Source organism: Falco punctatus, assembly GCF_963210335.1.
Source record: "Falco punctatus genome assembly, chromosome: 3".
Classification (NCBI taxonomy): Eukaryota; Metazoa; Chordata; class Aves; order Falconiformes; family Falconidae; genus Falco; species Falco punctatus.
In genome coordinates this window covers 108,668,103-108,691,944 of record NC_137582.1, presented here as the reverse complement: position 1 = coordinate 108,691,944, position 23,842 = coordinate 108,668,103, and the positions used below count along the sequence as shown (strand labels likewise).

The 23,842-nt window shown below is 47.4% G+C and overlaps 1 protein-coding gene across 1 annotated transcript; it reads right to left on the bottom strand.

Moving 5' to 3' along the window:
* Positions 1 to 718: 718 nt before the first annotated feature.
* On the bottom strand, positions 719 to 23,038 carry LOC308060699 (guanylin-like). Its single transcript, XM_080379749.1, has 3 exons — positions 21,142 to 23,038; positions 17,465 to 17,654; positions 719 to 16,570 (listed from the first exon to the last, which is right to left on the bottom strand). The coding sequence occupies exons 1-3, from the start codon at positions 21,214 to 21,216 to the stop codon at positions 16,503 to 16,505; spliced, it is 333 nt and encodes a 110-aa protein (XP_080235875.1). The 5' UTR covers positions 21,217 to 23,038; the 3' UTR covers positions 719 to 16,502.
* Positions 23,039 to 23,842: the final 804 nt, after the last annotated feature.

The window sequence follows — 23,842 nt, the reverse complement described above, 5'->3', positions numbered from 1 at the left end:
TCAGTTGGACCTTTGTGAGGTTTATTATAAAAAAGTGCATTTGCTTGCTGGCGATGGGATGTTACGGGGTGCACTTGCTGTCACGGGGGCTGGGAGTTATCATGTGTTAAATCTCTGTGGCACAGCAGGGTTGCTTACCCCTTATACTCTGCCTTCTCTTGCAAAGAGGTTTGATCCCTGTGAAGGACTTGCTGAGGAATCAGGGAAGCAGAACGGTAAAATTTCTGGATACGTAACCAGCTCTGAAGTTGGGATGCTTTGTACTCAGGTCTCAGACGATCTGAGCAAACCTGACACTTTCCTCTAGGTCAGAAATCATTGTGCTTCATCATTTGTTGGCTTCTGAAAAGAAAATGAGCCTGTGTATGATTTCTTTTATTGATTTCATAGTGTCAAAGGACATGGAAAAGGTGGAGATACTCAATGTTTTCATGCCTCCCTCAGTTTTCCCTGCTGAAGTCCACCCTGAAACGCTCCTGGCAGAGCCTGTGGGAGCACAGCATTTCCCACAGCAGCGGGAGATGCTGTCAGGGATCTCTTCTGCCTGTTGGACACACACAGGTCCACAGGATGGGAAGGGATGTGCCCAAAGGTGTACAGCAAGCTGCCTGACATTATTGCAGGACTGGTTTCTATCATCCCTGAAAGGTCATGGTGAAGAAGGAGGCTCCTGATTCCGGGGGGGGGTGGGGGGTGGGGGGGGTGGGGAACACCACAACCAGACATCTCACCCATCTTCCAGAAGAAAAAGAAGGGGCATGTGGGGAACTACACACCAGCCAGCTTCACCTCGTTCCCTGGGAAGATCATGGGAAAAAATCCCCATAGAAGCTATTTCCAGCCACGTGAAGGAAAAGAAGGTGACTGGGCACAGGCAGCAGGGATTTATTGAAGGCACATCGTGCCTGGGTCACCCAGTTGCCTCCTGTGGTGAGGTGGCTGGTTCTGTGGACTGGGGGGGAGTAGCGGGCATCGTATACCTTACATTTAGCAAAGTCTTTGACATCGTGTCCCATTATTTATATATATATAAAAATTAGACATAATAGAGCAGTGGGCATTGTATACCTTAAATTTTGCAAAGTCTTTGACATGGTGTACCATTATATATGTATATAGATATATATATAAAGTATACATAATCGAGCAGTGGGCATCGTATACCTTACATTTAGCAAAGTCTTTGACATCGTGTCCCATTATTTATATATATATAAAAAATATACATAATAGAGCAGTGGGCATCGTATACCTCAAATTTAGCAAAGTCTTTGACATGGTGTTCCATTAATTATATATATATATAAAAAACATATACATAATAGAGCAGTGGGCATCATATACCTTAAATTTAGCAAAGTCTTTGACATGGTGTACCATTATATATATATATATATGTATGTATAAAGTATACATAATAGAGCAGTGGGCATCGTATACCTTAAATTTAGCAAAGTCTTTGACATGGTGTCCCATTAAATATATATACATATATATAAAGTATACATAATAGAGCTACATTAATGGTATCTGAACTGCACAGAAAGACTAAGGGAGGCAGAGAATTCTGGCCCATGGGACTTTCCATGTGTTGATGAGTGGTCCAAAATCCAGCTGACAGCCAGTCCCCAGGGTGTCCCTTAGGGGAACTATCGAGGCCAACACCATCCAATGCCCGTTACAATAATCTGGATGATGGGATAGAACGCACTTGCAGTAAATTTGCAGATTATTCCAAAGCTGTCAGGGATTCAATAGGCTAGAGTTAAGAGTTTGGAGGGATGGGAACAGACTGGGAAAAGGGGCTGGCAGGAACCTCATGACATTCAGCAAAAGCAAAGCGCTGCGTCTGATGGCATGGCGTGATACTGAGCGGCTGGCTGGCGAGGGGGGAAGCTCCGCAGAAAAGGAGCTTGGGCTCGGAGGCAACGGGCACGATCCAGGAGATGAAAATTCCAACTCTACTTCAGGAATATGTTTTGTGTGTGTGCAGTGAGCATGGTCAGTTACTGGAAGAGGGATGCAGAGAGGTGGCGGGAGAGGCGGCAGGATTTGTGCCCTTGCGGATAATCAGTGCTTGTCTGGGCACCCTGCTTTAGCTGGGTTTGCTGGGATTGGGAGGCTGGAGCACACGGGGACCTTCTGTCATCTTCCCTACGTGATTTTGTGGTTCACACAGCAGTATCCAGAGAACTACTGCAAGGGTGGAGCACCAGCAAGCGCTAACCATGATGAGAGGAGGAATGGAGAAATAAATTCAAAAGGCAAGAAACTCCATTACCGATGGGAATTGATCATCACGATAACACCAGCAGAAACAAGTATACTGGTACTGCACTTCATCCGTTGGGGCTGAAATGTGCGTGAGAGAGGACAGTCAAATAAAAATAAATCAAATACAAATCAAATAAAAAAGGGGGAAATGGAAGCCTGTTGGCATACAGTGTATGACACATTAAGTAAAATATCTTGGAAGCATCGGTTACACCAAAGAGACCCAGTCTGGGGGCTCCATGCTGAAATATCAACATCTGAGGCACAGAAGGAAAAAAGTTAAACCAACTTTTAGGCCTGTGATTGTCAGCCCTCGTGCTGTTATCAGCCCTCAAGACTTTTTTCCTGTTAGGTTTATTAGATGACCCTGGCTCGCCTTGGTCGTGGGCACCGACTGCAGCTCCTGGTTGCTTGCTGCTAATGACGGGGCAAGCCCACGTGCTGTCAGTGTATTTCTGATGCAAGGAAAAGTATAATAAACAGCTTTTGTTCATATTTTCTTTCCAACTTTGAGTTAAGTTCTGTCTTTGAATACATTTCTAATCGAAGGGGAATGTTTCCCTCTGTGCTCTCTGCTAGGACGGAGCTGCTGGGAGGTTCTGGAACCTTTGGCAGAGGATTTGAGCCCCTTTCCCACAAAGGATGGGATAAGGTTGCCCTCGTGTGGATACGGAAAGAGATAAAGCCGGGGGGTGGGGAGCTGAAATAGATTGGCACAGGGAGGTTCCTGCTGGCCTCCCCAGAGCCATCGCTCCTTGCTTCAGCTCTCCAGCCCTTCTCCAAAGGTGCAAAGCAAGCAGGTCCTCAAGGGTACGTCCACCTGCCTCACTGCAGCATGCTGTATCGCCACCCAAACACGTGGAGAGTCACCAGCTCCCCCTCGATGGCTCCTGTCCACAGCACGTGGCCACCAGGACCAGCATGCGTGGAGCAGGGCAGGAGCAGGAGGCATCAGGCAGGTCACTGCGTAGGGAAAACCAGGGATGCGAAGAACCAGGGCCTTAACCTTTTCCATTCCCTTAGACAGTACATCCTCACAGGCACTTCAGAGAAGATGCGGGACAGCCAATATGCCTCCAGAGGGGACCGCGAGCATCCCTGGGGGGACAGACCACTGAGGAGGACAGAAAAAATCAGCAGAAAATAGATAAGAGGGGGGTGAGGATGAAAATTGCATTTGTAGGTGGTTGGTAAAAAAGACCAAGGTTGGTCTGATCATTTCCATGAACAGAACTGGGAACAGTGGATTTAAACTGCAGCAGAGGGTTAATTCAAAACCAAAATATTTAAATAACAGGTATAGTGAAGTTTGGGATTTTACTGGGGAAGCTGTGGAGCTTCCTTTTCTTGTTGGTCCTTAGAAGTTAGTTGGACGTGCATCTCCCAGGGATGGCAGAAAGCATCACTTCTGCTCTGGGAGGAAAATGTAAATCCACAGCTCACCATAAACTGGGTGCATCAATAGATCTGTAGCTCGCTATAAATCCGGGTGGGTCGGTAGTCGTGGGAACTATTCTGCTCTCACATGGGCTCAACCTCGTCAGCTCCAGAGGGGCAGCCTGATGGTACCTGCATCTCTCCATTCCTCCCCTTTAATTCCTAATGCCCTAAACAATTAATTAAACCACAGCCATACAGCTGCACCCTTCCAGAGCCAGACCCATCTATCTGGTTCCACACGCTGATCTTTAACCTCGCTGTATAAGTCCTCTCCTTCAGTTATCGTTTGCCTCAGGCGATACTGTTGCACAGCCCATGGACTTTCTTACCTGTCTTACTTTCTCCAGGCTCATGTGTGGTACCGTGCTAGCTGGGGGCTTGCTGGGTTTTACTGAACAGCCCCTGGCTGGTGTCCTGGAGAGACCCTGAGGAGGTGTGACCCAGGCAGGGGAACAGCCCCTTCCTGAGGAGGGGTGATCTCCGTGGGCTGCCGACCACGGGGACCTGCCACATGCATTTCTGGATGCATCTTCTGGTACACCCAGGCCACAGGGCTGGTGTGTGTTTGGAAGGTGAGGTCAGTTACGTGCAGAGCTTTATCAGGCAATAAATGTTAATATTGCTCAGCCCCGAGTGCCAGAGTGTTACTGCAACAGGTTTGTTGTTTTTATTAAGAAGATGAAAGGCTGGTGGGAGAGAAAGCAAATAGCTTTACAAAGGCCCCGATGACTTGGATACCAGCTGGCTGTGTGCAGCAGCCTTCGCCCACATCCTCCCATAAACCTTCACCGCAAAGGAGAGTGTTTTGGTACCCAGCTGTACCTGGTCATTTGCCAGTTTTGACCTTCAGAGTCATCAGCCTGGCTCAGGAAACAGGATCTGCAATTGCCTCTAATTTATGCCAAGCAAACATTATTCCTGCCATAAATTCCTACCTATCTTTTGGATTTTATTTAATCCTAAGCATGTTGATGCTTAATAAACAAACACTGTCACAACTGTGTTTAAGCATTAATTTATCCAGTCTCTTTTCAAACCCAGCTACCTCCTGACACCCTGCACTCACAAACCCATGCTGGGTGCCTCCTCACAGACACTCCGGTCCCTCACTGATTTAACAGCTGCGGCTCTTTCCTTACGTTTGGGCTCGTGGGGAGCTACAGAACCTGGTACCCCAAGAGGCAAAGCTGCCCCAGGTCCAGCCAGCAGCAAGATCAAGGACGGATTTGCAGCAGCTGCACATCACATTCCATAGCTGCTCCCGCATCTTTGTCTCCCATGCGTGGGCACGTTGAACCCCCCAGACCTCATGGTCACTCCAGTAGTTGGCCTGGACCCTCCCAGTGCCTCTGGCAGCCAAATCCTCCAGGTGTTTCACCCTCAGGGACTCCTGGCTTGCAAGCCTCTCTAGCTGCTTGCCCCCTGGTCGCACGCTCACATAGCCACACGGCTCCGGCTGCTGCCACACCAGCTCCCCCAGCCACAGGGCCACTTTGGCCGCTGGCACACAGACCTTCTTCCAGACAGAATAAACAATACCTGGAAAAGGTACCAGGAAAAAGAGTTAGAAATGGAGTTTAATGAGAAGACAGGACAGAGCGTGCTGATCGGGAGGAGGGCAAGCACACCATAAACCAACCTTCTCTCACCATTATGGCCAGCCTTCCACTTTTACTATATTTAGTGTAAAACACTACAACATTGAGCTGAACATATAAAAAAAAAATAAATGCTTGCCTTGCTGCAGGGCCTGGCCTTGCCTGACAATTGTTTTACCTCGACTGTGACTCAGAGGCATGTTTGCCGTTTTCCAAACAAGCACTTCTGCCGAGCAAAGTCAAACCACTATCAGGTCACATGCGTGGCCCCTGCAAGAGGCAAGGAATGGAGCCCAGAGGGTGTGGCAGATGCTGGGAGTTTAAAAAAATATTATCTGAAAGGCAAGATCATAATTTAAAAGTTTTAAACAAAAAGTCTCAGTCTATTCTCACGCAGCTCTTGCAATTACAAGCAGATTCCCAGACAAGCCCCATAAAGGATAAAATTCAAAGCTGAATCCTCAACGAGACAAAGCAATGTATAAAATGTTTCTTGAGCAAAAGTGGCTCCATCATGACTAAAAAAGGGAAAAAAAAGGAAAAAAGGCATGGAAGGCTAAATGAAAATTAACGGAAACTGGGTATGCAGCTACCTTAGGAAACATGGAAGATCTCAGCCATGTCATTCTGCTGGGGATTATAATTTATGGGGCACATTCAGATTTGCACAACTGCTTTCATCCAGGTGCAAAACACGACGGCTGCGGTGGTGAGAGCCGGGCGCTGAAGACAGTGTCCGGGATCTGAAGTGTCAGAACGAGGCACAGAGGAAACAAGCAACACTTATTGCACCCGTTTTACTATTTACAGTGGACGTGTGTCTTTATGGCTTCTGTTTGACTCTTGACTCTCGCTCCTTCCTGCATCCCTCATCCTTCACCCTCCCTCCCAGGCACAGTCACCGCCAGCTCACCTTGGTGGCCCGTGGAACTGAAGAGCTGCCTCTGCTCACCACACAGGGCATCACAGCCCCTGCGCGGTTCCTTGTCTGCACAAATAGGCAAAAGTTTGATCCCTTGGGATCTCTGTCTAGTCCAATATTTCTCTGTGAGGGATCCCAAGTTAAAAAGGTACCTGACGTGGATAAATGGTCCAAGAGAGACAGTATGGATGCAGCAGTTACGGGAATGCTGCAGTCTGGCAGAACTCTGTGCAGTTGCCGAGAGGGTTTTCTCCACGCAGCTACTCTGTCCTCACGTATACCCTCTCGCTTCTACCGCTCTTCAGTGCTTTAGCTACTCAGTGAGCTGCACCTGCAAACTAATTCCACATAAAGCAACTAATAATTTGTCACTGGGTCAACTTCCCAGCATATCCAGTCCCCTGCAGAGTTCCACAGGTGGGATGGGATGGGATCCTGCTGTATTGGGGCAATCCCCAAAGATCGAGTGTACACAAAGTTTGTTCTACTGGCACCTTTTCTTACACCACCATAAGCGATAGACTTCACAACCAGAGGTGTGCTGGTGTCTACTCTCATGTCTTCGTTTGAAAGTGAACTTGGAGATGCAAGTGCCCCCAGGTGATATCTCCTTGGTGAGACATGGGAAACAGCCGATGCAGAAAAAACTGCTCATTATTCACTTGGATGAGGGTTCCACATAAATCTGATGGAGGTGACCAGGGAAACACACACACACAGAGCTGCTATCTTGTACTCTCCAGAATCCCTGCTGGAGGTGTATTTCATCTGACTGACATTTATTTGTCATCAATGAGACACAAGAACATGTATTAAAGAAAGCTAATTGTATAACAGGGGAAAAAGGACAAAGCATATCTGCGATCAGCTAGAATAATTAAAATGTGATTGCACCAATATTCATGTTATGTTACTCTTCTAAAGAACTCTGGTCTGCAGATGACTAGGCATTTCTGCTGGTGAATATATTTACCTTTGAATTCTATTTCTCTCCTCCGAGATGTTCTTTGAGCTTACTGTTCTGATGTAACAGCTATTGATTTAGTGACATGGGCAATAAAGTGTGATTTATAGCTAAACCATGGGTCCTTCTGATTCACTGCCTTTCATCATAATACTGATTAAACTCCACCAACTTTTCCCAAGCAGTGCTGGTAAACAGGGAAACACTCTGGGCTTTAGAAGAGTTTAGCACTGTGGGGAGGACCCCAGTGACCCAGCCTGTACTGGGGTGAGAGGCAGGCAGTGTGAAACAGCCTGGAAATACTGGATAGATTCTTTGCAGGGTCCGTTCACAGTGCTCCTACACGATTTCTTGCCTTATTCTGCCCTTTGCCCCCTTGGTAGATGTTGTGCGTACTTACTACGTACAGCAATTAGGGAAATATCATATCAAACAGGTTTTTGTCTAACAGGAGCCCTGAGCCAAGAGTTGATTGTCTGTAAAACTCATATGAGGAGGAGAGAAAGATATCAGCAACAGGCTGACGTCTGTACTGTCATTAGTGATTAAACATTAATAGGAAATGTTTAATTCCATTCTTTCATCCAGAAGAGCCTGGGAACAGCAGGGATAGCCATGCTGCAGTGCAAAGGGGAGAGGTATCCTGAGAATTTGCTCCCTCAGCTGCCTGGGGTCATTAAATGGTCCTGTAAGGAATATGCTGGGTTCCAAGATTTATCCAAAATCCCTATTACTGAAACACAAGAAGGGAAGATGGAGATGGGAGCACATTCCTGTACACATGTGATGCTGTAAAGAAAGAGATGGGGACAACTCCAAATTGCATTTATCAGCTGCAGACTTTGAAACACGTTTTTAATCTTCCTGTATGACTTCTTGGCCTTGAAGCCAAAGCTCGTGCAAAAGTGTGACAGGACACCCCTATTGCATCACCTAGAAAGGTGTCATTGCCTGTTAGCTTTCAAAATGCCTCTGTTGCTGCTGGCTTTACTAGATTCCTTCACACCTCTTGTAATTCCTTCATTGAGGAGCTGCCATTTGTTTCTGCAGTTTCAGTATTTTACTCAGCAACAGTGTGAGAAGATGGTTGATGTAGAGGAATGGAAGCAGTGGGCTGATGGGCATTGATATCCCCTTCCGCGAGTGCTTGCTCCCGCATCTTTTTCCAGAATTTGGCAGGATCTGGTCCTGATGCTGTAATTTGGACTGGTTGTTGAACATGACCTGAGGGCTCCTCCGATAAACCTATCACAGGTGGCTCGGGATCACAGTCAGGCAACAGGACAATGAGCAGATCTCCCTGCCACCCCAAAGGGGACAGGCTCTGCCCACTTGACCCGGCACCGCTCTGCTCCTCCTGCCAGCCCCGACTGTTTGAATCAGGCGGTGGCAGAGAATCTGATGGCATCAAAGGTACCTTATTGGGCATCATCTCTGCAACTGGGGATGTGGCTATTTCAGCTGCAGCCTTTGTCTCCTTGTCCGCTTCTGATTGTTCTAGTAAATCTAAGAGCAATCTCCATGTTGTCAAAGACATAGCAATTTTGTCCCCTCTCATGGCAGCCCCCAAAAGTAACAATCCAGCACTTTGCCATATCTGAATGTTGGAGACATTTTTTACCATGATGGGCAGATTATTCCCTTTTACACCACCCTAGCAGAGTTCTTATTGCCACCTCATCATACTTTATGCCACTTTTTTCAAATGTATCTATAAGCATTGTTAACATAGAATTTTCTTCTTCTGCACCCCTATCAATTAGTCCCCATCTACTCTGGGTACCAAAAGTTGCAGTTTGAGTTAAGATGGACAACAAATATTGCAATACACCCATATCAATTAGTTGCAAGGGCTCACCTCTCACCACATCTGTTACAGGGCACAGGTTCTCCCACTTGTCGCAGCTGCATTGGGCACCAGTTGTTGTGGTCAGAGCCCAACTCAGGCAGCCTTACACCAGGCACCCCTTGCTGCAGCACATCAGTCCAATTCTACTGTCCATACCGTATCTCCTTCCTCCCAAAGTGAGACCACACCACTCCTCCTCCATCCAACCCCCGCTCCCACAAGCCTCAGGGCTATTTAACTCCTTAGTGGGAACAAGCTACAGCTGCATATCATCCATGTCAATCAACCCACTGCCTCCGAGGCATGGCCACAGCTACATGTTATCAATGCCCATCAACCTACCGCCTCCATCCCTCTACATCAACCCACTGCCTTCATTCCTCTACAAGAAGCCACTGGTTCAGTGAGAGAAAAGGAATGGCACAGGGTTCCCAGCTCCCATGGGAAAAGGTTTTACATTCTGGTAGTTTCTATGTTTACCCCCTCGGGTCACCTATTCCTCAAGGCTAGGTAGGAGAAAAATCATGAACTTAATCACAATTACGATCATTAACTTCAGACCACAGCCTCCCAAGATCACATCCATCCTCTGCCCATGGGCTCAGGGGTGACCAGGAGGAACATAGTGTGAGGACTAACTAGGGAAGCTCTTTGGAGTAAGTTTCCATGTTGCCCAGGACAGCAGCAAGGGGTAATATTATATTCTGCTCTTCTGCCACCCCTTTGGCACTTTATTGCAGGTTTATTGCCATATGCAGCCCATGCTGTCCATGGTGCAAAACTCCTGTATTGTGGCCTTGCATGTGAAATGAGCAGAACACGAAACAAAGCATGGACAGTTAGAAGTATTTTTCACACTGATTTAGAAGTATTTTTCACATTGATTTATTGCTTTACTCTCTTCTGAATCCACACAAGAGGAAGTCTTTTCATTGTTGCTTTATTGCTGTTTGCTCGTTATAGGAATTTATATGTTTACCTAGCAACAACTTCATGACCTTGCTTGCATCTTCCTGGAAAAATACTAATACAGACAAAGGAAATAGTCTGGATACAAAACACGCTGAATGTTTTGAGAAGGGACCTTGTGAGAAGTAATTAACATTTTCTTGTTTAATATGCTGCCCACTGGGAACACGGCATTGAGTTGCCCTGTTTTTCCTGGATGCCTCTGAACTCTTTCCGTTGGGACCACATCACTGTGTACCTCAGCGATACGAGGCGCTCAAGATGTTTTACACAGCAAAGGGAGTTTCTGTTCCCCAGGCAAGGAGAGGCTTTCAAAGGTCAGAAAGCGCCTCAAACCGATATAAGAGTCCATATCTGACAACGCACCGTTTGGAAGGATGTTTAGCTCAAAGCGCAGCCTGCAGTCCAAATTTCCAAAGGTTAAAATACCAGGTTCACCATTTTTTGGATGCAGAAGAAGAAGTGGCTGGTTTTCTTAGGCAATGTGTGGTCAGGGGAGCCACCAGCTGAATCTCTGTAGTCAAACAGTCCCTCGAGAACCTTCCCAGGAGAAAATTGTACTGGACCATTTCAGTATTAATTTCTACTTCATGTTGGTGACTGTTGGGCTTGCTCACATCCAGCACCCTGGGCTCTTCCCAAAGCAGATACAGCTTGGGACACTGTAAAAGCAGCGTGCCCCCTCGCCAGCGCCGGCAGCGCACATCCTCCGGGCAACATGCTCGTCCCCACGCATCCCTCACCACAGCACGAGTAGACCTGGTCCCTCTCCCAGACCTAGCGCATGCATTTAAAAGAAAAGGTAAAAGTTACATAAGATTAGAAGCCACTGGAAAATTATTATTGTAATGAGAACATGAATGCAATCTTAACTACAGATGTTGCTGCTGATCCTGTATAGGAAATCGCATGGAACTGATGAATCGGGGGGAAAAAAAGAAACCACCCAAAATTGCTCTTTGTCAATCAAAACAGATCCAGGGTGGTTTGGGTAAGGACCAGTAACATCTGGTTAAGTTCATGAAGCTGCGGTATGGCTGCTCAGCTTCCAGCTTCAGTCTGTCACATGCTGGAATGTAACATCTGGTTTTGGGAGAAGGGTAGGTCTGTCTGATATCCCTATGCTCCTTTTCTAGCCCCCCTCGCCGCCTTCAGAGGCTGCTCAGTGAAGGCAGGCAGCTCAGAAGATGATCCACATAAAAGTCCTCTTCCCAATTCACCAGTTCCCCATTTTTAGCTCCTAGATGTATTTGGACGGCGGGTCCTTTCAGCACTGAACATAGTTCCATAACTCCAAGCCTGGACGACTACCCAAAATGATGTGAAGCATTTACAATGCCGTGGAAAGGATATGGTGAACGTCAGCTTCACCTGTGAGGCTCAGTGTCAGAAGTGCTAACTGGAGCCAGAAACACTCCAGAAACTTCTCTCAGTTGAATGAAAGGCAGAAGCAATTGGAAAGAAAAGATACCGTGTGTCATGACAAGGTAAATCATTATTTTTATCTTCAGAAGAACATTTGTTTATCATTCATGCAGAAGAAAACTCAATGAATGAGACAAGACAATTTTTTGGTATCATAACTCAGTAGCTTTTATGACATTGTAAATAGGAGGCAGGAAAGGAAGGAAACACGCAGGCAGTAAATGATAGCAAGCGGCATTCTCGACTTCTCCCAGAGAATGATGTGTTATAAAGCTCCATCTAACTTGTTTCTTAGGAAAACATGGGACTTTATGAGAAAAAACGGACAACGTAGAGATGCTTCTGACTCCCCGTAGCAGGCAGGGCTGCCTTCAGGTCCCAGATCTCCCTTGCAAGCTCTTCAACAAATAAATAACTGGAGGATGAGCACAAGGTACCTTCTGAGAAGGAAACGGTCGGAAGGCACGTGGCATAATGGATGCTCGATACAGGAGCTGGTCAAGCAGGTGAAGACTGTTATGAACCTCCTCAAGCTATCTGAGATGTTAGAACTGGTGATTAACAAGCTCTCCAGCTCACAACGTAGCATTGCGTGCCCTTGACTGTGAAGAGGTTCCAGTCATTTGAGGAGCAAAAGCAAAAGGCTGAGTGGATTTTCTTGAGATTTCTTGTAATCCAAGCCTGTCCCTCCACTGTGGCTCTGAGGCGTCACATTCTCCAGGTGCTGTTATTAAAATAAAAAGTGTAATTTGTGCATTAAAGTATTTCTTAATGTGACAAGAAGCAGCTGCATGATGCCATTTGTATGAGAAGTGGCTGCATGATGCCCTTGGCGAGGAACGGGCTTTTGAATCATTTTTTTTGCAATGCTGACCTTTTTTGTACGAAAAAATCAGGTACGCTTGAACTATGGAAGGGTGAGAAGAAGTTGAAGAGCTGTTTCTCCCCTGCGAGTGGGAGAGCGCTCAGCCTCCGGAATCTGTGAAAAGGTTGAAGAGCCTTTTAGATCAAGACAGTAGCATGGCCCTGAGGGCACCTGCAGGCTTTAACGGTGCTGACCGGTTTCATGGGGTCTCCATCCATGCCCTTGGCTCCCTGCCTGATCTTTGTTTCCAGCACAGCCACACCTGTGGCCACAAAACCCATTCCAAGGGACCTCAGCCCACGATCTGATTTCCAAGGCTGACTTTGGACCTGTCTTTTCATTAGGGACCTGCCTGGCAGTCATGGAGCAGCTCCTGGTGACCATCGTTGGACCTGAACCTGACCTGCACATTGACCTTCCAGGTTGACCTCAGCCCTGCCTCGTCACTCTCTATCTTTGTGGGACACTTGCATGGAAGTGCCCACTACAATATTTTCTGAAAGTCAAGAGCTATTAAATTAGGGGGGGAGAAAGTACTAAAACTCAAGGCTGAATTTGTGTAATAAACTTGCTTTGAAGGGGATCCGCTCAACTCAGTTATGGAAGGAAAAAAGCTGGACAGCATTTGAAAACAGTCCCGACTCTGGTCTTGAATTCATCTGACACTCCTTAACCAGGGACAGCTTCCCTTACTCATTACCTGAGTATTTTTTAATAATACTTACTGAGTATTTTTAATTCTTCTGTGTTCGTTCTGTTGTAGGTCTCACATTTCACATTGATATGAGGTTATGGCAACGATCCTTGAAAGGGTGTGTAGGGCTTTGTTGTGGCTGTTGCTGTTACAAGTCTATTTATTTCTTTAGTATTGGGTGAGGATAACGGAACCAGTTCACAGCATCAGTCTCTACAACATGTGGTTCTACTTCTCATATAAATAGAACACAAGGGGGGTGGGGGTGGTTTTTTTTAAATCCCTTGCAGTGTCAGGGTCCTGGATCACAAAGCTCCTCAGACACTCATGCTCTAAAATTTACATTTCTGTCCCTTGATAATTGTAAATGAAAATGGAGAAGAACAAAGACAATTAGTGTGTAATTGCCTGACCTTTCCCAAGTGGCGTCAGTGTGTTTATGCTGCAGTTGCGTTACACCCTTACCTCGAAACATGGTTTTCCAAAGCAGAATTAATCATTTGTTTAGCATTTATGTGGACCAACAAAATTAGAATAAACTTAAATGAGAATAAATTTAAAAATGAGAATAAATTTAAAATTAGAATAAACTTAAATAAAACGTTTGCATAACGCTTGTTATTTTCCCAGGCTTCAGCCCAAGCAATCACGTTCAAAGCCCATGGACAGAGCTGCCAGCCTGGTCCCTGGGCTGCCTCTCTGCTTTCACCCAGGCACGGGTGCAAGGTCGCGCTCCTGGCCGGCCCCTCCTGCCGCTGAGGATGTTCCTGAGGGTCCGTCAGGCTCAGGATGAGCGGTGGAGCTGCCCGGGGAAGCGGAGTGTTTGCAGACACCCGCGGGCTGGGCATCGGCAGGGCTGCGCACACATGCGTCAGCCAACAGCCCCCGTCTGCTTGCCCTTGAACACACCTTGAGGCGAGGCTGTGGGAGGAAAAACAGACCGAAAATAGGTTGTTTGTCTCAGGGTACCTGACATTCCCCTGAAGGTTACAATTTAGGATGGCGCTCCCCTCTCCCCTTGAAAGGTGCAATTAGGTGAGATAACCGAGCTGAGCCAGCAGCTCACTGCTGATGAGGAAAAGGCTGTGATTAGCTGAAGAATTTGTCTTATCTCTGTCAATAAAGGCAATGAAAACTAGAGGATATTTCTTTGAAATCTGTTTTTCCTTCTCCCTCTCATTTAGTATGCCGGCCTTGGAGGTGATGCTGATGAGTCCAGAGGAATAGATCGCAGCTTTCCTGCGCGGAGAAGCACTTTTAACATTTGCCATGGGGGTTACTTCTTAAAACAAAAAAATCTCCTCCATTAAAGCAACACCCCCCCACTGGTTAATACACAGACCCCCCCGGTGGCTAGTAGGTCTCTTAGCAGAGCCGCAGCAGGTCAGCTCGGGGCCGCTGCGCACCCACGGAGCCCGCAGGATGCTCCCCACAGACTGTGGTGCCACTGCCACTTGGCTGGTGGTGGCCCAGCCCGAGGAAGCCCAGTTCTGCTCTGAGCACGCCGTGCCCACCGTTCCAGTTCCCACCCGTGGGGAAACGCAGTCCTCAAAATGCGGTTTCTCTCATGGGTTTTCCGCAGCCTGCTACGGACTGGAACGCTGCTCCCGCCTGCGGGCTCTTGGCTTGCTCGGTTTGCTGCTTTTCTACCCAGGGCCACAACCCTCCCGCTGTAAAATCCCCAATTACTAGAAACCTCATCCAGCAAGTGCAAACCAGAGGTTTGATACCCTCTTTGAACCCTGTTTTTCTGTGCATCAGGATGATGCTCTACCCACATTGGTCTGCGGCACTCCTGCCGACAGCAGGGCTCTGCAGACCAAAGGGCAGGGGATTTGCAGAAGAACACACACGGGGGGCTCCAGGCCAGCCCCCTCATCGCACATGAACGCTGGCAGTGTATCAGCAGGGAGACTTTGGCTCTTGTCACGTTGCCACCGAGTTTTCTTTGCAAAATGCATAACCTGTCCTCTCCGTGTGAGCCCCTCCAAGCTGCTTGTGCTAAGGCTTGGTAATGTCTCAAGTTAGCTTTAAGAGAAAATAATAAGCCGCATTTCTGTATGCAGAGAAAGAACTTTAGGGTTAAAATAAGCCCAGGTGGTGTTTTGAGTGAGGAAATCCCATTTCCCAGAGGTGCCGATTTCAAGGCAGCAGGAAGAGCCTTAGTGTGCGGCTCTCTTTGGCATTTGCTGCTGGATGCTTTTTGTCCTGGAGCAGTCAACACACTGGATGTGAGGAATTCTATTCTACACCCATATAACTTTTCTGTCAAATGAAACAGGAATTTATACACCTAATTTTGTTGTTGTTGTTTTTGGTTTTTAACATCAGTTCTGGATTTAGGCACCTAGATCCTGGGGTAAGTGCTGAACTTTATAGCATTGATGGTCTTTTGAGAACTCAGTTGCTGAGTTGAGGGCTCCATATATACAAAATGGAGATAATAATTCAACAGTTAAAAGTAAAAGGAAATAATGTAAAAGCTATGATGTAGTCTTATACTACTATGATCCATATAAGGACCACAAATGGTTTTAAGTTCAGGACAATATTAACAAGATACCTTTTATTCCAGTGAAGACCCAGACGAGAAAGACCTTATACAGGAGAAAACCAAGTAGGCAAGCAGGCTATCGCAAAAGAATGCCCGCCCTAAACCCCAGCAAAAACATAAACCAATAGCCCCCAAATTATTACTAGCTTTTATTTCATATATAGCATATAAACATGGGCAGATCCTTTCTTCACAATCTTGACACCAATAAATAAATACATAAAGTAATGTTTTAATTTCAAAGTGATTCCAGCATTGTGGTTTGGACTTCCCTTTCTCCTAAACAAAGCTTAATGAACATTAATATCTGCCAACACAAAGGAGCTTCCATACAAGTACGTAGTAAGCATTCCTGTGCTCCTCTGTGTCCATTCCCTAAATTGGCAACAATCAGTACAAGTAACAGAATAAGAATTTTCTGGCTATGTTACTCGCTGCAGTCCTGTTACAAACACACGCATCTCACGTGCAGACCTGCAGGTAGAGAGGTAAGTTATCCAACACGCTGGAGAGCATGGGCTGGAAAAGCCGATAACCCAGTGGTGCTGGGCGGTTTATGTCGGGGAGGCCAAATTACAGGCAGATTTAATATTATAAAGGCTGCAGGAGGCTGCTCAGTTTCACCCATCACGTTCCAATCTAGATGTGATTGTGGAAAATTAAATTGTGCCCAGGATATTTTCGTTCCCGTGTGACACAACTCGGGCAGAACTGAAACCTGGCAGATGAGCTTTTAGAGGCTCCTGGTTGCCAGAACTGCACTGCTGGTGGCACCTGAGGTGGCTACTTCAGGGCTACCCCGGGATCTCTCCCTGAGCTAGCAGCTCCGGGCTGACTGCAGTGGAGATGGAGTCCAAATATCTATTTGGGAAAGTATGTGATTTTTGCAATATGAATGCACAAACTTCCTAGCTCAATGCTTTCTTCTTTGGATTGTTTAAACTTTATTCAAAAGCAACCTGCGCAGGCAGCATTGGCGCAGATTTCACACAAATCAGCATCTCGGACAGCCAGGTCTGTTAGAGAGAAAAAAAAAAAAAAGAGGGTTTCAATGAGATGGCAAGAGAATTTCTTGGAGAGCAAGGCCACACATGAAGGGATCTGGAGACCCCTTTCCATTACTGCTTTATGAGCTTTAATGTTCCTTGAAGTTATTACTGGTAGAAGTAAAACAGTCCTTGAAAAAAATGGGCTTAATGAATGAAATAAAACCTGAATTCATCGGGGAAGCAATGGGAACCGGGGAGGTAAGAGAACAGGACATCTTGTGGGAAGGGGGGTGGGGGGAATGTGGCTTGTAGGAGGATCACAACATTCATTATACTGGTAGTATTTCTTCCTAAAGTATCCACTGTGTTGGACAGTAGATAAATGCGACACAATAAAATAAAAAAGAGACACTAGCAGCCAGTTCAAGAATCAGTATGTGTACGTTGAAGACAGACCACACCGAAGGCTGACTCACCTCATTTACATCTCACACACCTCTTCTAGGCTACCTGGAAACCCCCCTTTTTTCTACACTGATTAGAGGAAGCAATTAGACCTGCTCACAACTTGCAATTAGCTAGAACCGAGCGATACGACCCTGCTTTTTCTGTAAGCTGAAGATCATGGGGTTTCTCACTTGAAGTCACGTAAGCTAGCGTGCAACTACTAGGAGGAAGCGTTTTCACGGCTGGTCTGTACAGGCTACAACTAAGCTGGGCACAGCAGGGATGCTCCTGCAGGGTGCTCACAGCTGGTGTAGTCCAGCCCTCGTAGGAGGGCTAGTAGAAAGGCAGCATGGACTCTCTCAGCTGCTTTAGAAGCCACAGAACAGCAATTACATTTCTTTGCCTGCTGCTATTGGGATGTTTAAGGTTGAAAAGTGCAATAAAAATGGCAACTATGCAACAGGAGCTACATACTCAGCCTCTCAAAAACCATGGATGCATCTTCTCTTTTGCACACAGGTTGGAACTCCTCAGGGAGATCTTTTTCATCACATGGAGAATAGCTAGTCTTTGAAACCGCCATGCGAGGATTGGCGTGTCTGGTCTCATCCATCAGCTCCTTTAGCTTCTTCACAGACTCAAGGGAGAATTTCAAGTCTCCATCCTATGTAGGAAAAACCAGAAAAAAAAAAAAAAGTGTCAGGAAGCCAGTCCTTAGGCAAAGCCATTCCAACCATAAGCTCTCCTAAAAACTATACTATATGGAAAAGACAGTTTTTGAAACAAAACCTAGATAAAAATCGGTGCTGACTGAAAGCAAAAGGAGCAGCTCTTCCAGGCAAAGACCTTCCAGACCAGCTGTGAGATCCAGCTGGCCCATCAGGGCTTCACTGTGTCCCAAGGGGCAGAGGCAGGATTAGTGCATTTCTCGCTCCCGTGACACAGCACCATAAAATCCGGAGTCAAAAGATACAGGCTGGGAATCTTCAGCCTAGAAAAGAGATGACTGGGGGGGTAAAAGGTAGCAGAGACTTACAAAATAACGAGTTGAACGGGGTAAATGGGGAATTTATTTTGTTCACTCTTTCTTCTAACACAGCAGTGGAGAACTTCAAGCGCTGGCAGCTCTAACCACGCCAAAGGGGCTCTTCCCTCACCCCGCACGGTGCCGAGAGCTGAAATCCCTCACCCCAAGGCACTGGGATTAATTTCCGTTACATTAAAACTTGTCCACACAATCAGTGGAACACAGGTTATTAGCAGCATAAACATGACACTTCTGACTCAAAGCCGATACCAAAAGCTTCAGGAGGCTGCGATAGTATCCTGGGAAATATTACTCCACGTTTTCCGATTGCTAGACCCTGCGCATCAGTTCATGGTCATTCCCTCAGCTTCAAGTGAATCGCTGTGGAGGTTGTAAACTTAAATTGCAGGTGTTGCAACGGCTAAGCTAGGCACAGAAAGCCTGTGAACGTCTGCTGATAATCAGAGTTTGGCCCAGAAGAGAAATAAGCATTTTCAAATTGATCTTTAGCACGTGTTTTAACCTGATTTAATGACCAACATCTTTAGCATGTGGTTTAACCTGGTTCAACGACCAACAGGTACTGAGAACACCCACTCCTTCAAAGAAATAAAGTGACTGATACAGCATGAGACCAAATATTGCCACTTGTTTCACAGTCTCATGATCCCAGTGTTAAATAGCGTGAGGTGGCGAGGGAGGGCAGTTTGCTTTGGTTCGTTGGGTGGTTTGTTGGTTTTTTTGTTGCTGTTGTTGTTTGTTTTCGGGGGGGGGGGGGGGGGGGGCTGTTTTTGTTTTTTACAGAATCGTAGAATTTTGGTGCTAAAGAATTAAAAAGACCCCAACAGATAAACTCTGGACACGCATTTACTTAAAGTCAAAATCTTTTCTATGTGCAATCAGTATATGATTTTAGTCAGGGTAATTTATCAGTTATGATTGTCTATGACAAAGGAACTTTTCCTGTATAAATGCAGCTGTCAGTCACAGACCTCAAAAGCATAAAACAGACAACTAAAAAAGGATGGATTTCCACAGGTACAGTTTCAGAGAAATCAGAAAGTAGGAACAAACCCCAAAATGCATATGTCTTGGTGACAAAAAGCAACAAAGGAACAGCAAAAAAATTAAACACCCCCACCACCACCTCAGATAAGATGTATCACAGAGAGCTCAGTCTGAGCAGCATCTCCCCTCGAGGTGAAAGTGCAGGCTGTGTTACTAAACTAAGAGATTTTTATCACAGAAATAGTGCAGGCCAGAACAATCCATCTCCATAGTTTTTCTGGTTTTACTCCACACCTAATAAACCACCTTCCTCCAATTTCCATCATATTCATTCAAGATCTGCGATGGCAAGTTTAAGACAGCAGTACTCAGTCTTCAAAAACACAATATGAAGTTCACATGAATTTCACTTCTGCTTCGCAAAACGTTTTGTTAAATGAATGACTTCTGAAATATTATGGGAGAGGGAAGGGATATCTTGGGAAGAAGTTCAGAAAACAAGAACGTAACAAACTGAACCCAGGGTCTGAGGTGCAGCCTCACCACCGCCCAGTACAGGGAGACGGTCACTGCCCTGGTCCTGCTGGCCACACTGCTTCAGGTACAAGCCAGGGTGCTGCTGGCCTCCTTGGCCGCACCGCTGGCTCACTGAACAGCCAGCTCAGCCTCAAGTTGCACCAAGCGGGGTTTAGATTTTATATTAGGGAAAATGTCTTCACCAAACGGGTGGTGAAGCCCTGGCACAGGCTGCCCAGGGAGGTGGGTGGTGGAGTCACCATCCCTGGAGGTGTCTAAAAACCACATGGATGCGGCGCTCAGGGACGTGGTTTGGAGGTAGGCTTGGCAGTGCTGGGGTAACGGGTGGACTTGGTGAGCTTAAAGGTCTTTTCCAACCTGAATGGTTCTGTGATTTATAACCCAGTTGTGTGCACAGAGTCAGACCTTAGGGTTCTCAAGTAGTCCAAGCGAAGAGTGTAACACACAGGCGGAGTACATTGCACATGTATTGGGGGGTGGGGTGGGGTGGGGGAATACAGATGTAATGATTAATTTAATAACATTCAAACTATAAAGAGGAGCTAAAACTCCAGAGCTGTATTTTCTACACCCGACCTAGAAACAGCTATTCTCATATCGTTATTTTTTTATGCCTCCAAGTGGAAAACTGACTTTTTCCATTAAGTAGGAAGCTATCTATCTGTTCCCCTGGAGTCTCTAAGCATTAAAAAAATGCTTGGAAGAAAGGCATAGCTTAAACCTGCTATCTCTGGATATCTCTGACATCTACAGGAGAAAAAGTATATTTCAAAGCACAAAGATAGTACCTTATCCCTGGAAACCTACTGCACATATATAAAGAGAGTCAATAATTGTTTAAAAAATATTCGTTCTCTTGGTACTCTGAGGAAGTTTTTTTTTGCATTGCAACCAAACTGAAATCTCCCAAACTGTTTCTAAGGATGACTGCAGCCAGATCCAACACACTCCCAAGTACAGAGGCACTGAAGTACCTTCTTAACTGCTTCCATGTTGCATGTAGTACCTAAAAAATAGGTGCTGTTTTAGAACATTTGATACAGCCTCCTCTAATAGCTTGTTTGCCTATTAGTATTTCAGTGGATCCAGCTAAGCATTTCTTTAGCTTTTTTTTTTTTTAATATGTGATATGTGTGTGGGCTCCATCAAACAACCTTGGAGATCATTTTCATAAAGAACTTTCTGCCTAGAAGCAGGCGAGACAATTTCTCTTTTGTCACACCTGGTTTACATCATTCTATGAAGTTAGAGGTGTCCTCGGTTCTTGCAGCTTCACAGCGCATGGGGTTATGTGCAAGAGAAAACCCTGGAAACACAATGCCTCAGTCAGCAAGGGATTTCAGAGCAGTGATTGGGGTGGTGAAGTTAATTAAACTGCAGCAGCACGTTAGCAATACCTGAAGCATTTTACAGAAAGAAAACTGAACCATAGGGAGATGAAGTTGGTTATCAAGCCAGAGCAAAGCAAAAGTTCAGGTCTGTTAGTTTAGTTCAAGATTCCTGTTGCAGCCACAACACTTCAGGTATCAGTACTTTATCGAACTTGTAATTCCAATAAATTAAAAAGCAGAAAACTCACCTGAACGTAGACTGCCTGGGAGCCGTGTACCAGTAAAAGGACTGCAAGGACTGTAAAGCAAAGAAAGCCTTTCATAGTGGCTGCAAGGTATAGCCTTTCCTAACCAGAGTTATTTTAGTTTCTCTAGTTTGGGTCTTTGTCTGTCTCTGGTCTCTCTGACTTTCTTCTTCTTAGCACTCAGGCCGCCCAGCAGAGTTCTATGCTCCCAATGCAAAGCTGGAGCTTTATAAAGACTTCACATAGCATTTGCTTGGTAATCCATTAATCTAAACTCTTTATTGACACATAATAAACCCTCAGTGGCCTCTCAGTTATCTACTGGTTAGCAGAGTAGGGCGGTCACACCCATAGAGATCCTGGGGGATGTATCCTGGGGGATGTATGTCTCTCCCGCTTTAAGAAACTGGCCATGACACAGGCAGGCAAAACATTCGACCCTACAACAAACAGAGGAGAGAAACTGATCTAAGACAACATCTGAAACTCGGTCTCCATATGGGATGTGTAAGCAGGTTTCTGGCCAGTTGCTGCAGAGCTGTGAGAAAGAAAGATTTGGAAGGAGACAGAAAAGAATTGATCTCTTGCACTGACCGCTGGCCAGTCAGTTCCCTCTTCTGGGGATTCCAGGTACTAAGAAGGAATCAGTAGATGAAGGCAGATAAACACAGGCTGCACCTGTATATAACCAGCTACAAAATGTCATTTTGCTCCTGCTTTTTGCAGCACCTAGTTACAACACACACATTAAAAGTCACAGCATAAAGGCTGCCAAACTGTTTCTCTGTGACTTTCAGTCTTATCCAGAAACACGGCAAAGGCACACAGACGGACAAGCACCAACATGCCTTACTCAGTTCTGTCCATCAGGCTCAGGTCCTTTAATTTGTAAATGATTTCTGGCATGTTGTGGCTTTGGAGTAACAACAGACATCATGCCGAACAATCTTCCTGATACCAGCAGAACAGAGGGTGGCAACAGTCAGCCACTAAGCAACTTTCTCCAGTCTCAGCAATATTTTATGCCGACAAAGGCTCTAGTTCTTACTGGATTCCAATCTATTGCTAAGATTACAGCCTGCCTCCACATCGAGCCCATCTCTCCATCTCCAGCCCATCTCAGGGTGGTAGAAAGGGCCCTGCACAGCCACAGCCCAGCCCATCTCCACGTCCCCAGCCCATCTCAGGGTGGTGGGAAGGCCCTTAGGAAAGACCTAAAACCAGCTGCCCTTGGTCCTGGCAGCCCTGGTGGGAGCTGAGCTGAGGCTGTGACGAAAAGCAGTGGCATCTCCCTCCCAGGGAATGGCCAAGTTGCCCTTTCATAAGATATTGCACATTCGAGAGATGGGAAGCGGAGGCCAGAGCAGCCCCCAAGGCTACACCTCTCCCGAGGGGGGAGGCACGCTAAGGCACCGCACTGACCCCCACGAGCAAGGCAAGGCCTCCGATGGTGCACGGGCAGTCACCAGTTTGGTTTTACAAAGGAGGAAAAAAGGGAGACAGCCAGCCTGGTTTTCTTCATTTCTGCTTTTTTTTAATAAATAAAAGAAATAAATCCAGGCACCTGGTTTCTCCCCCCCTCTTTCACAGCGCACCCTGTGGCGTTACTCGAGTGTCAGGTCAGTCTGGCACCCTGAGCACTCCTCACAGGCCTCGCCATCGCCTTCTGTCGCTCTGGGCTGCCGTGATTCCTTATCAATATATTTATAATCTATTAAACATTATTACAAGTTTATTAGATTTTGGATCTAAACGTGTTTGTTCCGAGTATCGACAGCAAGCGCAGCGCCGGCAGCCGCCAACGCAGCGAACGGTACCACAGGCGGCGGCGGCCGGTACCGCAGGCGCCCGCCCGAAGCGCGGAGGACGCAGAGTCCTGCGCCCACCGGCACCTCCGGCCGCAGCGGGGCGGCCCCGCCGCTCCCCACGGCCCCGAGCGCGGCCCCCCCGGCGTGCCAAAGCGCCCGCCCGCCGGAAGCCGCTCTCTATGGGCCGGCAGTCCTGCAGGCCGCGCCGCTCCGCCCTGTGGCCGCTCGCCGCTGCCCCCTGGCGGCCGGAGCGCGGCACTGCAACCAGGCGTGCCCGCCCGAGGGAAGCGGGGCGCACCCCCAGGAGCCCCCCGCACCTCCCGGCCCTGCCGAGCGGGCGGCACAGCCGGGCCCCAAAAGTGCCTCCGGAGCCCCGGGGGGGCGCTGGGCTCCCTCCCCGGCCTGTGGGCAGGGGCGGCTGCGGCCAGGCCTGAGGGAGGGGATGCAGCAGGGCAGCCTGCCCCTCTGAGCGAGGAAGGGGCCGCCCTCGTGGGCAACCGGTAGCCCACAGCGTGGTCCGGCCCCGCAGGGCACAGCGAGGGTACGTGCGGAGCCTATGCCACACCGGCTGCGAGGCACCCAGGGGCCAGCCCCGGCGGAGGGCAGCCGAGCCGCCGGCGGTCCGGGAGGGAGAGAAGGAAGCACCGAGCACTTGGCTACCTGCTCCGAGAGCCGGGCGAAGCGCCCCGGCACGTTCTCAGCTCTGCCGGAGGCGCTCGGCCGCAAGCTCCTCAGCCCACCGGCCCGAGAGCAGAACGGCGAGCGGGGCCATTCCCTCGGCTCACAGAGCCGGTAGCCCAGGCACCCACGGGCCGGCAGCGTCACTCCTACCTGGCACCTTCCCTGCCGGAGCAGGAGCCAGCCCTTCGCCTCTGCGGCCACCCGCCTCCATCAGA

Bases quoted from the DNA above. Each gene is read 5' to 3' on its own strand.
- LOC308060699 (XM_080379749.1), bottom strand. From the start codon at position 21,216: ATGAAAGGCTTTCTTTGCTTTACAGTCCTTGCAGTCCTTTTACTGGTA. The intron at 17,655-21,141 runs GTGAGTTTTCTG...TTTCCTACATAG, and splicing joins CCCAGGCAGTCTACGTTCAG to GATGGAGACTTGAAATTCTC. The intron at 16,571-17,464 runs GTATGTAGCTCC...TCTCTCTAACAG, and splicing joins CATGGTTTTTGAGAGGCTGA to ACCTGGCTGTCCGAGATGCT.